The sequence below is a fragment of the Molothrus ater genome, chromosome 4 (genome assembly GCF_012460135.2).
Source record: "Molothrus ater isolate BHLD 08-10-18 breed brown headed cowbird chromosome 4, BPBGC_Mater_1.1, whole genome shotgun sequence".
Lineage (NCBI taxonomy): Eukaryota > Metazoa > Chordata > Aves > Passeriformes > Icteridae > Molothrus > Molothrus ater.
In genome coordinates this window covers 7,532,530-7,547,810 of record NC_050481.2, presented here as the reverse complement: position 1 = coordinate 7,547,810, position 15,281 = coordinate 7,532,530, and the positions used below count along the sequence as shown (strand labels likewise).

Here is a 15,281-nt window from a genome sequence, read left to right as displayed (position 1 = left end):
CACTTGTGTCATTCATTTCATGTAGTAACCTCTACTAAACAGTCAGAGGCTGCAGCATAATTTTGTTGACCCTAAATTAAGGCAAAAAGCTGCAGTTCTGGAATTTGGAGCTCATAGTACCTAATTGGCTGAAGGGCAAAATAAAGAAGTAAAGATCAATCACAGCTTTTCGTGTCACGTGAAAAGTCAAGGCTCATGCATCAGGGAACTTGAAAACAATCAGATTCATCTATGTTCAACCTATGTCTCAATCCTAAAATTGCATTAAAATTAAACTCCCTGTTTCTAATTCTCATTCACTGGAGCTTAGATGAGCCTCAGATTTTTGGTGTTGCCACGATGGGAGTTACGGGAATTGATTGATTTCTTTGCAATGTGAAGTGCCAAAAATGGGAAACAGTGGCATGTTTGGGGGCTCTTTCTGCTTTCTTTCTTTTCTATTCCTGTCTATCCAACATGGCAGAAATGCAATCTAATTGAGTAGCAGGAAGGGTGACCTCCATGAAGTTGGCAAGTGAGGGAAAAAAAAGTTAATCTTTCAGGCTTTGAAGGAGCTGATACCAGGAGAAAAACTGTGCCTGCAATACAAAGCCAGAAGTTATCAACTATCCCAAGAGATGTTTTCACAAATCAACAAAGAGCACAAGCCAGGAAAAAGAAAAGAGCATTGCTCTGCTCTGTGTCCCTAAGATGGGAAACTGAAAAGCTGTGAGCATAGAGCAGGTAGGAGCTGCCTGTCAGAGGAATGTCAGCTTCCAGCTGAACAGGAATAACTCAGACGTCTCGGGATGAGTCTCTGCTGCCTTGCACACTGTGCAGTGTTTCAGTCAAAGCCCAGAAGGAGCAGAGTTTCCAGGCAGCCACAGAACACCACGTCAGGCCGTGCAGAAAGAGGATTGCAGCAGAAATGGGGCTCCTCCAGATCTACCTAAGACCCAGAAGTGACACTAGATGAGGCTCAGCTGGAATAATTGTCTTAGTTCCTTCTTTTGTCCTCTCACCCCAAATATGTTTAGCTTGTATTATGCTTCAGCATGCTTCTATAAATCTTCCGAGGATCCATCTGGGAAGCACTTCCAGGATGGAAATGCTCTGACCTTTAGATGTTGACAGGTGAGGTGCATATTCTCATGTTCTGTATTATTGACAGTAATGGCAGTGCTTCCTTTTTTTTCTGTGGGCAGTGTAAGTTTTACGTGTTTGTATGACTTCAGTATATAGTTGCCCTCCTACAAAACTGAATTTATATGCCAATGCTTTTATTCCAGGGATGTAGATGCCGTTCCCCATATGGATAAGCACATGACACCATTTAAGCCAGTGTCTGCAATGGCACCCATCCAAGTCCTCTGCAGCACGAGGCCATGGATGTGCCCACAGAGGCAGGAGCCCAGGCACGGCCAGACTGCTCAGGCAGCTCCTGTCTCCTGTGCTCAGGGTGATTCCTTTTCCAGACCAGCTCTGTGCCAGACCTTGCTCCTGCAGATGTGCCCGCTGGCACCTGATGTGTGGCAGCTTTTAAGGGCGAGTCTCCACTGATGAGGGCTGCACAGCACTGCCACTCATCCCACTCAGCACTTGGACAAAATGTAGGACTGAACTCCAGAGGTAGGAACCAGTTCTTTGTTATTTCATTGTCTGAAACTTTTTCCTTGGAGCGTGTTTGGGGAAGGATGGGAGATAGACCTTTTAACCTTTCTGCTTTTGTCTCTTTCTGTGGTGCATCATATCCATCCCTTCCATAGCTGTGGGTCTGGACTTTCTGACAGGAATTCAACAGAAAGCTTTTTCAATCTTTTGAAAGAAGCAGCCCAAGTGTTTGGGACAATCCGTCTCAAAACATTTCTGTAAAATTTCCTTTTGGTTCTTGATGCTGCTCAGGGCCATCAGACTGACACAAAACCCCCTCAGTCATGTCCCCAGCCCCGGTGGAACGGCTGAGCTCTCTGAACTCCAGCCTTGCACTGTCCCACCGTAATTACATTGCAATTGTAGATAGAATTGTGGCAGGTTCTAGGCCACTGGCTCTGAATCCTCCTGAATCCTCAGGGCTGACCATGGCATTTGTCTGTACTTTCCTGTCCCTGGGGCTGATCACTCCGTGCTTCCCAAGGGACGGAACGCTCGCTCTGCACAGCTCCTTGGAGCTGAGGGTGCCTGCCCACACTGAGAGATGGGTGAGTGAGCGACGCCGTAATGTTCAGGTGGGTTCGGCTGATCTCGCGTTGGTTCGGCTTATCTAGTTCGGTCGGGCTTATCTAGTTCGGTTGGGCTTATCTAGTTCGGTCGGGCTTATCTAGTTCGGTTGGGCTGAACGCGGTTCCGTCGCGTTCCGTTCAGTTCACCTCAGCTAAGCTCGGATCGATTCGGCAAATCGCGGCCAGAGTCGGCCGTTCGGGTAGGCTCGGCTGTTGTCGGCCACGCTCGGCTGTTGCCGGCTCCACTCGGCCACACTCGGCTCTTCGGCCCTGCCTAACTCTGCTCCGCGCTGCAATGGCGGCCGCTGGCAGGGCCCCGCTCCCCGGCCTGAGCCCCGGGAGGGGACAGAGCGCCGGGACAGCCGCCTCAGCCCGGGTCACCCTGTCCCTGCCCGCCCCCGCGTCCCCCGGAGCGCGCCCTGCAGCGCAGAACGCGGCCTTTGGGCCAGGAGCGGGGACAATGCCCTCGGCTCGGCAGCAGCGCCGGGAGGCAGCGGGCGGTGCCCTCAGGTGAGCGGCCGGAGGGGAGGGAGCTGGGCCGGGGGCACCGGGGCCGGGGGCACCCACAGGGGGCCGGGGCTGCTTTGGGCGCTGCTGCGTGGGACCCGCTGCGGGTGGCACGGCTCTGTCCCGGGCCTTGCGGCTCTCTGGGATCGTGTGCCGTGGAATAAAGCTGGGGCTCGTCCCAGCTGCGGGAACAGCGTTTTATTGGGTGAGAAACAGAGTTCACTGTCTCGAATTTTTACACGTTTGTTAAGGGATAAAAGGCAGCGCTGGGGTGCTTGGCTGTTTGCCAGGAGCACCCGGTTCCCTTAAACCGTGTTCTCTAGATTCTGTTCCATTGCAGTGGTGTGTGCATATTCATTAGAGTTTATACATATTCAAAGAGTCCTTTCAGTTTAGATGTTCTTTTGCTTGGTTTGAACCTTCGTGCCATCTTGTGGATTAAACCAATATACTTTATTTCTTCTTGTGGTGCCATCCTGTTTTATTTTCACTCCCTCGTTATTTGATAACGAGGGTCAGTAAAATTTTCCTTTTTTTTTTTAGTGCTCTGGTTTGTGTTTCTGTTATCTTGTGTTTCAGATAAGATTGTCCCCAGCTGTGGGAAATCACCCCATTATCTGACACCATTTTCTGAGTTCCTTACATGTAACAGCATTTGAACATTTCACAGTCTCTATGATGCTGCAGTCTAAACTAGTGTCTGTTACAGTGCTGTTTATGAAAGCTGTGCAGTGCATACACGAACTGACAGATTATCCTTGGTCCAGAGCAGTAGTTACAGACTGTCCCCTCTCGGGAGTTTTGTGGTCAATAACACCGTGCCAGAGCTCAGACATGAATGGCAAGGGCAATACCTGCATTTGTTATGTTTCATTCTGGGCTGGGCTGAGCTCTGTTTGCCGGGAAGCAGCGGGATGGGTGTCCCTGTGCCCACCCCCCTGGGTCCCAGAGAGAAGCTGCTCCTGTGGCTGCAGCTGAGGGGCACTGGGAAACCTGAACAGTCCTGATGGAAACCGATGCCAAACCGGGTTTGGTTGGGTTTGGGACTTGCCATTTTCCCCTGATCCGTGGGTTTTGCCTTAGGAAGCAGGAACTGGGCACCGAGACATTTTGTTAGCCTAGAAGGGACGAGTTTGTTTGTATTTATTTCCTGAGGCACCTGGATCGATTTGGGTCTCAGTTGGCACCCGAGAGCCTCCTCTGTGTCCTGGGCGGGGTGGTGGCTACCAAAGGGGTAAAAGCTGGAGCAGGAGGGTGGGTGGAGAGGAGAGCAGTGGCTCTGTGGGGATTTGCATCTGGAAAGGGCCCTCAGTTTCCTGGCGGGAGTCCTGGAACCAGAGCTGAGAGTCGCTGAGCAGTGAGGATCGTGCAGCTGCAGTGCCGAGAGTGCAGAGGCTGCAGTGGGCGTTGTCTGCTCGCTCTCCTGATGTCCCATCTCTCATGCTGGGCTGGCACCCAGGCACCTGCAGGGCTGCACACCCTCAGGGCAGGGGTGGTTTGTAAATGTTTTAAATGCTGCAGCAGCTCCCTCAGGCTGGATGAGTGTGAGGATATCCAGCTCTGCCTTAGGGCTTGGAGCACGGCAAGGGTGCAGGGCTCACGGTCAGTCTTGTTTAAACACTTGTAATAGCAAAATATTTTAAAGCAGAGACTGTGAGGCAATAACAAAGGCGAGTCTGTGGCAAGGATAGGTCCGAGCTGTCTTTATTAAAGATCCACACTGCTGGATGTTGTGTCAGAGCCCTCTGGGGACAGAAGGTGTCCCCAAAGCTTCATGAAGCCCTTGTTTCCTGCTGGCAGGGCAGGGTGTGAGCCCAGCCTCGGGGGCTGTGTGGCTCCTCCTGCCTGGAGCAGGGACAGCCCGCGGGGCTGAGCCCCAGAGGTTCAGTTGCTGGAGCAGGTGGGGATCTCTTTGTGCCTGGGAATTGTCGCTGCTGCGTTCCTGGCCCAGCTGCACGGTTCCCTCAGAGCCCGTGCCCTGCAGCAGCACTGGGAGCTCCTGGGCTGGGCAGGGAGCAGCTCTGGCCTGGGGCTCTCAGGCCCATCAGTGCCCATGGAAACCCAGCGTTTGTTCTGCTGCCATCAGCCTCTCTGCTGTGCCAGCCTCGCTGCCAGGGCACAGAGCTGTGGGAAGGCTCCATCCCATCTGTGCCAAGCGCTGCCAGCGCTTCCAGCAGCGCTGCTGGGGCACCAAGGGCTGCCTTTGGAGCCTGGCTGGCACAGAGGGTGACACACTCTGCCCTGCAGCACCCAGCTGCATCCCACAGCTGCACAGTTCAGCCAGCAGGGAGCAGAGTCAGCTCTGGGCCCAAACCAGGTTTTGTCCCCCAGAGAGCCACTGAGCTTCCTGAGGCAGCACACAGATGTGCCCTGGCCTTTGGGGCTGATGGTGAGGGCTGCCAGGGGATTGTGATAAGGCTGAGCTGGAGCTTTCTTAGAAAAGCCATCAGCTGAGAGGAGAATCTCTGGCAAACAGGTGGCTGGGGCACTGGCTGGGAGCAGGTCCTGGCCTTTTCTCTTCTTTGCTTTAACCTGTTCTTAAGAGGAGCCCAAAACTGCAAAATGGAAAGGAAGGGGGCTGTGGGGGTGAAAGTTGCTTTGCATTTTTTGAAGTGTTGCTGTGGATTTTGGTGTGTCAAGTGGCACTACCAAAACAGCATTGGAATAACCAAACTTCAGGACTCTGCGCTTAATTCCTTGAATGTGTTTGTGTGGGTGCAGGAAATGCCAAATCCCAAAGCAATTCCATGTCTGTAACTTCAAGTGCAACATCTTTAAAACCAAGTGCTCAGTGTGGGCTTTCCATGTGGGTGCAAATGGCCCAAGGCCTTTCTTGTGTCCCAAAAGCAAAAAGCCTTTCCCTGGGAGGTTTTGGAGGGGATTCTCTTTGGGATTTCTTGTGGTGCAGCATCCCGGGTGTCCCTTCCTTTGTGCAAAGTCCAGTGGGAAAGGATGGAATGGCTGCCACGTGGGCTCTGGGATAAAAATGGTTCTGTTCAAATGAGGCAGAGAATGCAAGATGAAAAATGAGCATCCTTTTATTGTCTGAAATAGTCAGGAATAAAAGTGCTGGCAAAGGACACGTTTGTGTTTGAATTGGTGTCACCTCTCATGGGTAAAACCCCATAGTGAGCCAGCAGAGCAGAGCTATGAGAGCTGGGACCCTTGGACTTCCACAGTGGACTTAATTTTCTTTTTCTCCTCTCTTTCAGGGCAGGAAAAATCATCCAACTCCTCCCATCTTTGCCCACAGCTTTGGTGTTGGAGCAGCCAAAGGCAAGAGGCTTCAGCAGCAGGGCTCTGCGCTGGAGGGCTCTGGTCCTGCCCACGCTGTGGGGTGAGTCAGAGGGACACAGGGCTCCCCTTTTCCTCTCTGCTGGCATGAGCTGCCATGGCAATGCCATTGCTGCCAGCCCAGCCCCAGCTGTGCCTGCTGGAGAAGGGCAGAGGTGCAGAGGCAGTGCCAGAGTTCCCTGGGGATGCTGGAGCTGTGGTGCTGGCTGTGCCCTAGGGCAGCTTGGGCACTGTCTGTGCAGCCCAGGGCTGCTCTGGGCCTTCCTTCGGGAGCTCTCAGTGCATGCCCAGCTCTGCCAGGGCTGGCAGCCGCTGCAGGGCTGGGTGACAGCCTCTGCTGGGGCTGGGGGCAGGCACGGCCCTGGCACAGGGGCAGGGGCAGGGCTGGCAGCATTTGGGAGCCATGGGAGCAGAGTGAGGGGTGGTGCTGGGCACAGGGGTCAGCCTGTGCTGGTGTCAGCACAGCCCTGCAGGGCCCTGGCATCTGGGAGCAGCTCCAGCTCTCCTGGGGCCCAGGGATGGGCTCTGAGGGACTGGCTTTGCCTGTGCCTTTCCAGGGCACAGGAACAAGGGCAATGTGGTGCCAGAGCTGGGGCCCAGCAGGCTGTATTTCCCTCTGGGAAAGCAGAACAGACTCTGGGCTGAGCTGAGCTTCCTGCAAGGGCTCAGAATCCAGGGAAAAGGGAGTTCAGGAATTGCATCTGCTGCTGGGAACATTGCCTTAGGCTTGCTCAGTTTGTGTCTGTGAGCAGTGGGCTCTGGGCTGGAGAGGTGCTGTTGGCAGCAAAAGATGGAGTCAATGCTCTGCAGGGATGTGCAGGGAAGGACTGAGTGGGAGGGAAGGGCAGTGTTTAGAAATGAGATCAGCATTTCTCCCAGAATTGGGGTGCAGCAGTGATGGGGGTGGTTGGCTTTGCTCTGGGCCTTGTTATTCCTTGTGCAATTTGCAAATTCTGCTGCATGATTTACTGTCCAGTATCTTTCTAACAAAAACTGACAGAAATTGAGGTTTAGGATTAGAACTGAGGTCCATTCACTGCACAATCTTGCCAAGGCTGGAGGACTGGGATGATGGCTGCTCTCAGCAAAGGTCACTTCTCAATGCTGTGTCAGATTTGCCTCAGTGCTGGGCAGGAAAGGTGAGGGTTTGGATCAGGAATTGTGCAAACGAGGCCTGGGTGTGGTTGATTTGTTTGGTTTTTCAGTGAGCCAGGGCTGGCACAGGGAATGGTGCAGGTGCTGCTCTGGCACCAGAGCTGCTGCCCTTTGGAGCCATGTTAAAGGTGTGACCATAGAACACTTTGGGGGCTGTTTTCAGCACTCTGGGTTTCAGAGCTGCTGTCCCCAGCCCGTTGCCAGCCCTGGGACATCTGCTCTGGTTCCAGGCTGTCCTTGCTGGAGCAGCCTGGTCCCTGCCGTGCCCAAGCCCTGAGACACAGAGGGAGCCCTGTGCCCAGGGGCCTTTGGCACCTTGTCAGGAACGTGGCAGCAGCCCCGGGAGCAGGCTGGAGGTGAGAACTGGGTGTTGGGAACTGAGGAGAGCTCATCTGGGCTGGGGGGAAGGGGCAGGAGTTTCCATGCCCCTGGAGCTTTCCTGCTGGCATGGGGCAGCACAGGGAGCAGAATTCATTGTGCCCCTCCCATGGGCAGTGCTGGCCTGGGTGTCTGTGCTGTGCCACCAGAGCGTGGCACTTTGCTGCTGTCACTGCCACTGCCAGCCCAGCTGGGGGCTGTGCCCTCCTGCCAGCCCCAGCCAGGAGCTCCAGGGGTGCCTCTGTGCCCTGCTGGGAGTGTTTGCTGGGAATGTGCCCCATCCCTGGGAGCGTCCCTTTGTCCCTGGGCTGCCAGCCAGAGCTTTGGGCTGCTCAGGCTCAGGCTGGGATTGCCAAAGGCACCGAGAGGGAGCAGCACAGGGAGGGGGCTCAGAGAGGGGCTGGCAGAGCCCAGCTGGCAGGCTGGGCTGGCTGCTGCAGGTGGGGCTGTGTGCCCTGCAGGCAGGGAATGTCCCCTTCCCTCAGCAGCCCTGCAGATCCCAAGGGCTCCCAGAGCAGGATTTTATTCCTTACCTCCCTTTGTGGAGATTGATTCTCCACATTGCCATGAGCAATTCTTGGATTTCTCTAGGAGCAAACCTCCCAGCAGAGCCAGATTGCAGTGGAGGCCAGAGCTGTGTTTGGAGCAGGGAGTGCTGAGAGCTGCGTCTGCCTGTGCTGCCCCAGCCTGAGCACAGGCACAGGGAACAGCCTGGGCAAAGGGATTGGGGCAGTGGCTGATGCCCAGGGAGAAGAGCACAAACCCACAGCCATTCAGCCTGACAGTCCCCTCCACCCAGAGCTCAGTACACATCCTCACAGGGAAGCCCAGCAGCTGAAGGGAAAAAAAACCCACAGAAGAAAAAGGTGAGTTATTTTGCTGTAAAGTTATTTCAAGTTGTTATTAAAGCCCAACCAACATTTGCTCTTGCTTTTGGTTGGGTGAATAACGAGCAGTGGGCACAGGTGATGCCATTCATGTGGCTGAAAACCTGGTGTGATCTAGAGGGGATCCAAGAACTGTTTGTGTAGGGCAATGGAATGTGAGGGGATGTCAGGGGCAGTGAGGTGGCATTTTGGAGGGAATTGCTGAGGTCATTGAAGGGAGACCAGCAGACAATTTCCCTGGGAAATCCGAGGCCCCTCGGGCCCACAGCCAGGACTCTCCAGGGCTGAGGGGGCAGCACTGGAGACTCCCTGTGTCCTCCTTCCTTGGCAGCAGCCAGCAGGGAAGGGAGAAGAGGATCCCTGTGGGATGAGACTGCAGAGAGCGAGCAGAGGAGCAGCCTCGGGCTGGAGAAAGGCCAAGGGACCAACACGGTGGCACCAGGGCACCTGTGAGGAACAGAATGGACACTTGGAGGCCACATGGAGGTGAGGAGTGCATGGTTTGGGCAAAATGTCAGTGAATCTCCAGAGAGATAAGGAGGGGATATTTAGGAGGGAAACGCTGAGGTGATGAGTTCACCCAGCCTGGCACAAGGTGTGTTTGCACAGGCTGGGGCCAGAGGTGGAGGTCAACCCAAAGCCAGCCCTGCTCAGCCTCTCAATCCCAGGATAAGTTGTACAGGCTGCCCACTGAGGGATTAAAAATACATAAAAATGAAACCAAGAGCATTAATGAGACTCCTGGGAATCCCATTAACTTGTTGGCAGAGCTCCTGACACAGTTTGGAGCTTTGATTACAAGAGTGCATTTCTTTATTTGGATTATTCACTGTGTGGGATATGGGGTTTGTTTGGATTTTAAAGCCCTCATGGTGGCCCTGACACTGCTCAGGAGCTGGTAGAAAAGCAGAGTCAGAGCTCCTGGCAGGCACAGGGTGTTTTCCCCCATAGTGGATTGTGGAGCAATTGTCTGGGACCTGGATTGTCCCTCTGGGTGATGCCACTTGCTGTGGTTTGTATCATTCCATCCATTTAATTCCCAAAACCTCCCAGCCCAGGGGTTTGAGCTGACAGGGCAGGACAAAGATTGTTCTCTGTGTGGTGCCCAGATTTGGGGTTCCCTGTCAGCTGTGCCAGTTCTGATGAGTTACACCCATAGCCCCAAATTCCCTGCTCCATTCCCGCTGCAGTAACCTCCCAGTGCCCCATGGAGTGTGGGCATTCCCATGCAGAGCTGCTGCCTTGGACAGCAGCTGTGTCAGGAGCCAGCAGAGCTTCCAAGGAAGCTCAGCAGCACAGGGACAAGGCCAGGGTTCTATTCCATAGAAGTGGCTGTTGAGAACCCTCAGCCCAATGGTGTCCCTGGGCTCACTGGCCAGAGCTGCCTGGAATGGAGCCCATTTCACCCCCCTGAGCTCCAGGATGGAGAACATCCAGTGGATGGTTTAGAGCAGGGGAAGGCAGTGGCCAGATGTGCTCCCAGCCTGAGCTGAGGCAGCCCCGGTGCCCAGGGGGGGACATCTCTCCCTGCAGAAGCTCAGCTCCTTTCAGAGCCTCAGCAGGGGCCTCTACAAATTCTTTTCTCTCAGGAAAGGGATGCACAGCTTTGTCTTCAGCACCCCTCCAGTGGCACCTACCTGGGAAAGCTTTCCATCGCTTCTGCACTTCCAGCTGGATCCCTGGAAAACTCCAAACTCCATCCCACTGATTTTCAGGTACCTCTGAGGGCTGCTGCCTGGGATTGAACATCTGTGGGGGAAGATGGCCTTGGCTTTGATGCTGCTGATGGCCGATGGCCTCAGGCTGGGGAGGAGGGAAGGGATTTGGGGTGGCTGGGCCACAGCTGGCAGCTGTGTGGGAGCTCTGAGCCAGGAGTTGCTGCTTGAGCCCCTCTGCAAAGGGCCCGTGCCTCCATTCCCAGCAATGCCAGCTGCTCCTTGGGGTCCTGCTGGGCTGCTGGTGGTCTCTGTCCGGGCTGAAGCATTTCCAGGGGCCTGCTCAGAGCAGCCCCTGGCCCAGGAGCCACGGTGCAGGCACAGCTCCTCCCCTGCAGATGCCAAAGACACGAGGGGCTGCTGCCTTTCAGCAGCTCCTGGCCTCCTCCTGCCCTGCGCTCCCAGCCAGCTGGGACACAGCCAGGGAACACCAAGGAGCATGGCTGGCAGCCAGCAGGAGACACCGAGGCCCCTGGGCCAGAAAAACAGCCCTGGCCCCAGCAGCCAGCATCGTTTGGAGCTGGCAGCACTCACCTGCAGGCAACGCCCCCCAGCACTCTCCAGAAGAGCTTTGGCCACGGAGCAAGGTCACCCTCAGGGCTTGTCTTGTTCGCTTCTTCCTGGGGAAACAAAGGGACATTGTGGGAGCACATTCACAGCTGCTGGGGAAATCCTGGCAAGGGCAGAACAATCAGGGCTATGGGGAAGAGTTTGGTGCTGCCATGTTGAGTGCCAGCCAGTTCTGCCCCACAGCCATTGCAGGGGCTGCTGTGTAAAGCAGCAGTAGCAGAAGGGAAGGAGCTGCATTTGTAGAGGAGTTCTCTTAGTGGCAGCAGTCATTCCCATCCCACACAGGGCCTTTGGAACAGCCCTGGGATTGGCCCAGGTGTTTGGAGCAGGGTGCTGAGAAGGCCAAAATTCTGGGTTTGATGCACAGCTGGGCTGGGCCCTTCTCAGCATTTGACTTGATGATTCTCACGGCTCTGGAAATAAAGAACAAATCGTTTCCACTGGTTTTTAAACCCATGGGGTTTTTCCTAGCGTTTCCCTGGGGCTCCAGTCCCACCCCAGGCACAACGGGAGCGGGAGCAGCAACGCCTCGGCCCCAGCGGCCGTCCCAGAGCGGCTGCTCCTGGCTGGGAAGCTGCAGCCCCCAGCAGGGGCTGCGGGCACGGAGCAGGGGCTGCGGGCGCTGTGGCTCGTAGGGGAGCGCGGCGCTCGTGGCGTTACCGGGCCGGGGGCTGCGGGGCGGCGCCGTGTCCGCCAGGGGGCGCCCCGCGGGGCGGGCGGCGGCGCTGAGCGAGCGGCGATGCCCATGGGGTCCCGGGGCCGGTACGGGCGGTCTCGGTGTCCTTCCCGCTGCCAGCCGCGATCCAGAGGCTGCTCCGGGGAAGCGTCGTCCTCCTGGCGAGCACGGCAGCGGCACAGCACTGGCTCCCTGCCGCCACAGCCGGAGCGTGCCTGGAGCCCCGGCGGGACCCAGCCCCGCGCTGGCCGCAGCCGGAGCGGCAGCGCCTGTTCCGGAGCGGCTTTTCCCCACCGCAGCGGTGGTGGTCCTAATCCCAGTCCCCTGTCGATCCTCCGGCCCCAGCACCCATACCCTACCCGCCGAGGAAAAAGTGGCTTGGTCTAGCTTCCACAAGAAATACCGCCAGGACCAGGATGCGAATCCCCAGACCTAGATCCCGATCCCGGTCCCACCCGACTGCCTTGGATCCTACGCAGCCCCAGTAGCAGTCCCCGATCCGGATCTCCACACAGCGCTCCAAGCGACGCTCCTGCTGCCTGCCGAGATGAGCATTCCCCGCAGAAAACGGGACAGACGCCGATCGGCCGGGATTTATGGGCGGGGGGGGGAGGCGGGGCCCCGGGGGCGGGGCCGGCACAGGTGCGAGGGACCCCAGTGCGGCTGCGCGGGGCGGGGCCTTGGGGGATTTAAGGCGCGGGGAGGGCACGGCGGAGCCATTTGCTCCTGGGCGTTGGGTGAGGGAGGTTGCTGCCGGCCGGGGCCCTATATCTCTTTTTCTTTCCGTTTCTTTTCTCCTGCGTTTCTGTTGCGTTGTGTTTCTGTGTACTTCTCCTTTCTACCCTCCCTTCCTCCCCTCCCCCACCCCCTACACCCTCCCCCCCCCAAACCCCCCCCCTCCCTCTCCCCCCTAGCCCTCCCCTCCCTCCCCCCCCGCGGCCACCCTTCTCTTACTCTCTACCCTACCTACCCTACTCTACTTTTCCATCCTCGGCGTTCCCTCCCCAGCCGGACTCCCCCCTGACCCCGCTCCCAGCTCCCCCTTCCCCCCCACCAGTCGCTCCCCACCCGCCCTCAATCCTGCTCCTTCCTCCACCCTTCCTTCCCCCCAGCCCCGTCCTCTGCTGTCCTGCACATCCCATCTCTCTCCACCTTCTCCTCCGTTCCCCTGTTCTCGTTCTCCATTCCCCGCTCTCCTCTTTTCCTCGCAGCCGCGGGGCTCGGGGTGCCGGGCAATAATAAAGCCCTGAGGGCCGGAGCCCGGCGCCCCCGGCCTCGCTGGGGTCCCCACACGGGGCCGGAGCCGCTCTGCGGGTCCCCCCATTGCAGTCGAACACACCGCCCGACACCGCCGGGGCTCCGGCTTTCCCAACATCACACTGGGGGGGGTCCTGGGGCGGGGGGCCCGAGTTACAGGGGCCCCCTCATTAGGAGGGGGTCCCAGGGGGGAGGGGGGTTTAGGGGGGGCCCCCTCATTAGGAGGGGGTCCCAGGGGGGAGGGGGGTTTAGGAGGGGCCCCCTCATTAGGAGGGGGTCCCTGGGGGGAGGGGGGTTAGGAGGGGCCCCCTCCGGAGGAGGGGGTCCCTGGGGGGGGTCGGGGAGGGCCCCCTCCGGAGGAGGGGGTCCAGGGGAGGGGGCGGGGCCTGGGGGGGGTAATTCCCCCTCCAAGCCCCGCCCCCTTCCCGGGACCCCCTCCTCCGGACGGGGTCCCACCCCGGCCCCCTCCAGGGACCCCCTCCTCCGGACCGGGGCCCGGGGGGAGGGTGGGGCGGGCGGGGACTGGACGGCAGGGGACGGTCGTGTGTCTGGCAATTTTTTTTTTCTGTGTGTTGACGCCACAGAGTGACGTGCCCCCCTGTGCTTCCCACCCCACCCCACCCGCCCTCCCCCCCTCCCGGGCCCCGGTCCGGAGGAGGGGGTCCCTGGAGGGGGCCGGGGTGGGACCCCGTCCGGAGGAGGGGGTCCCGGGGAAGGGGGCGGGGCTTGGAGGGGGAATTACCCCCCCCAGGCCCCGCCCCCTCCCCTGGACCCCCTCCTCCGGAGGGGGCCCTCCCCGACCCCCCCCAGGGACCCCCTCCTCCGGAGGGGGCCCCTCCTATCCCCCCCTCCCCCCTGGGACCCCCTCCTAATGAGGGGGCCCCTCCTAACCCCCCCTCCCCCCTGGGACCCCCTCCTAATGAGGGGGCCCCTCCTAACCCCCCTCCCCCCTGGGACCCCCTCCTAATGAGGGGGCCCCTGTAACTCGGGCCCCCCGCCCCAGGACCCCCCCAGTGTGATGTTGGGAAAGCCGGAGCCCCGGCGGTGTCGGGCGGTGTGTTCGACTGCAATGGGGGGACCCGCAGAGCGGCTCCGGCCCCGTGTGGGGACCCCAGCGAGGCCGGGGGCGCCGGGCTCCGGCCCTCAGGGCTTTATTATTGCCCGGCACCCCGAGCCCCGCGGCTGCGAGGAAAGGAGGAGAGGGGAGGACGGGGAGACAGGAGAGATGGGGGTGGTGAGGACGGGGAGGGAGAGGGGTCGGAGTGACGAGGGAAGCGGGAGAGGAAGGGAAAGGCCGAGGGGGGACAAGAGGGACGGTGGAAAGAGGGGAATAGAAGGGAGTAGCGGGGAAGGGACACGACAGGAACGAGTGGGGGGAGTCGGGTTTGGGAGGAGAGGAAAGGAGCGTCTCAGGGCGAGAGGGAAGGGGGAGAAAGAAAGGGAATACGCGGGGAAGGAAGGAGGGATAGAGAGAGGGACAGAAGGGAGGCCGAAGCCTCCGCGCCTTACCTGCGGAGCCCGCACAGGGAGCTCCCGTCCGCACCGTGCTCTGAGTGAGCAAATGGCGGCCGAGGCGATTTCCGGGGTCTAAAACACCTCGGCCCCGCCCCGCGCAGCCGCTCTGGGGCCCCGCACACCTGAGCCGCGCCCGCCGTGCACACCTGAGCCGGCCCCGCCCCTGGTCCCGCCCTTTGTGCCGCCTGGCCCCGCCCCCGTTCTCTCAGGCCCCGTCCCTTGTGCCGCCCGGTCCCGCCCCTGTCCCCGCCCCCTGTTTTCAGGCCTCGCCCCCCGCACCGCTGTCCCCCGCCAGGCGGGGGCGCCGCGCTCGCACCGCGCTCCGTGTCCGCCAGAGGGCGCCCTGCGGGGTCCCGGCCCCACACGGCGGCTCCGCACCGGGGAACGGCCGCGATCCCGCACCCGGCAGCGCCCCGTGCCCGCGGCCATCCCGGGCCCCAAACCGGTCCCGGGCCCGCTGCCGCTTCCATCCGCCCGACGGGGGAGAGGCGGCACCGCCCGGCACACCCCAGCGGCGCTCTGCCCCCCACCCCCGGCCGCGGTGGCACCGTCGCATCGCCCCGTGCCCGCGCTCCGTGGCCCCGCCCCTCGCACCTGTGCCGGCCCCGCCCCCCTGTCCCCCCCGGTCCCGGGGCCATCGCTCGGGAGCCTCGCTCGGCGCTGTGCGAGCCCCGCCCGACGGCTGCTCCCGCCGGGGACCGCTCGGAGCCCGGGGCGCTGCGGCGGGGCCGTGACCGCGGCCTGGGCTGCGGGGACCGAGCGCTGCCGGCTCTGCCGGGGGCCCGGGCGGTGCCGCCTCTCCCCCGTCGCCATCGGGACTGGCATCGCTATGGGGCGGGAGGGGCCTGGCTCTCCTGAGCCCGCAGAGCCCCGTCCCGGTGTCACCTTCCGTGTCCCGGCGCCGCGGGCGGGAGTGGCGGCCAGGGAGCGGCAACCGCCGGCCCCCCTTCCCGTCCCGCTCCGTCGGGCCCGGGCTCGCCGGCCCCGCCGGCCGGGACCCGCCCAGGGCCCCAGGGGACAAAACCGCGGCTCCCCCCCCCGCCTCCTGCCCCCGCACCTCCCCTCCCGCCCGGCAACGGCCCCGGGGCCTCCGGCACCCGAGCCCGCGGCGGGGGCTGGGCCCGAGCCC

The 15,281-nt window shown here is 60.0% G+C and overlaps 1 protein-coding gene across 3 annotated transcripts; it reads left to right on the top strand.

Moving 5' to 3' along the window:
- Nucleotides 1–2,463: 2,463 nt before the first annotated feature.
- LOC129046671 (uncharacterized) lies at nt 2,464–11,156 on the top strand. 3 transcript variants are annotated; one of them, XM_054514616.1, is made up of 4 exons: nt 2,464–2,708; nt 5,918–6,042; nt 8,754–8,905; nt 10,009–11,156. In XM_054514616.1, the coding sequence occupies exons 1-3, from the start codon at nt 2,494–2,496 to the stop codon at nt 8,870–8,872; spliced, it is 459 nt and encodes a 152-aa protein (XP_054370591.1). In that variant the 5' UTR covers nt 2,464–2,493; the 3' UTR covers nt 8,873–8,905; nt 10,009–11,156. The 3 variants fall into 3 exon arrangements, with proteins under 3 accessions (XP_054370591.1, XP_054370590.1, XP_054370589.1); XM_054514615.1 differs by having other exon boundaries at nt 8,751–8,905; XM_054514614.1 differs by lacking the exons at nt 2,464–2,708; nt 5,918–6,042 and having other exon boundaries at nt 8,412–8,905; nt 10,009–10,134; nt 10,473–11,156.
- Nucleotides 11,157–15,281: the final 4,125 nt, after the last annotated feature.

Coding starts and splice junctions, on each gene's coding strand:
- LOC129046671 (XM_054514614.1), top strand. CDS start 8,787: ATGAGACTGCAGAGAGCGAGCAGAGGAGCAGCCTCGGGCTGGAGAAAG. Junction 8,906..10,008: donor CACTTGGAGGCCACATGGAG/GTGAGGAGTGCA, acceptor CTTTTCTCTCAG/GAAAGGGATGCACAGCTTTG. Junction 10,135..10,472: donor TCCATCCCACTGATTTTCAG/GTACCTCTGAGG, acceptor CCTCCCCTGCAG/ATGCCAAAGACACGAGGGGC.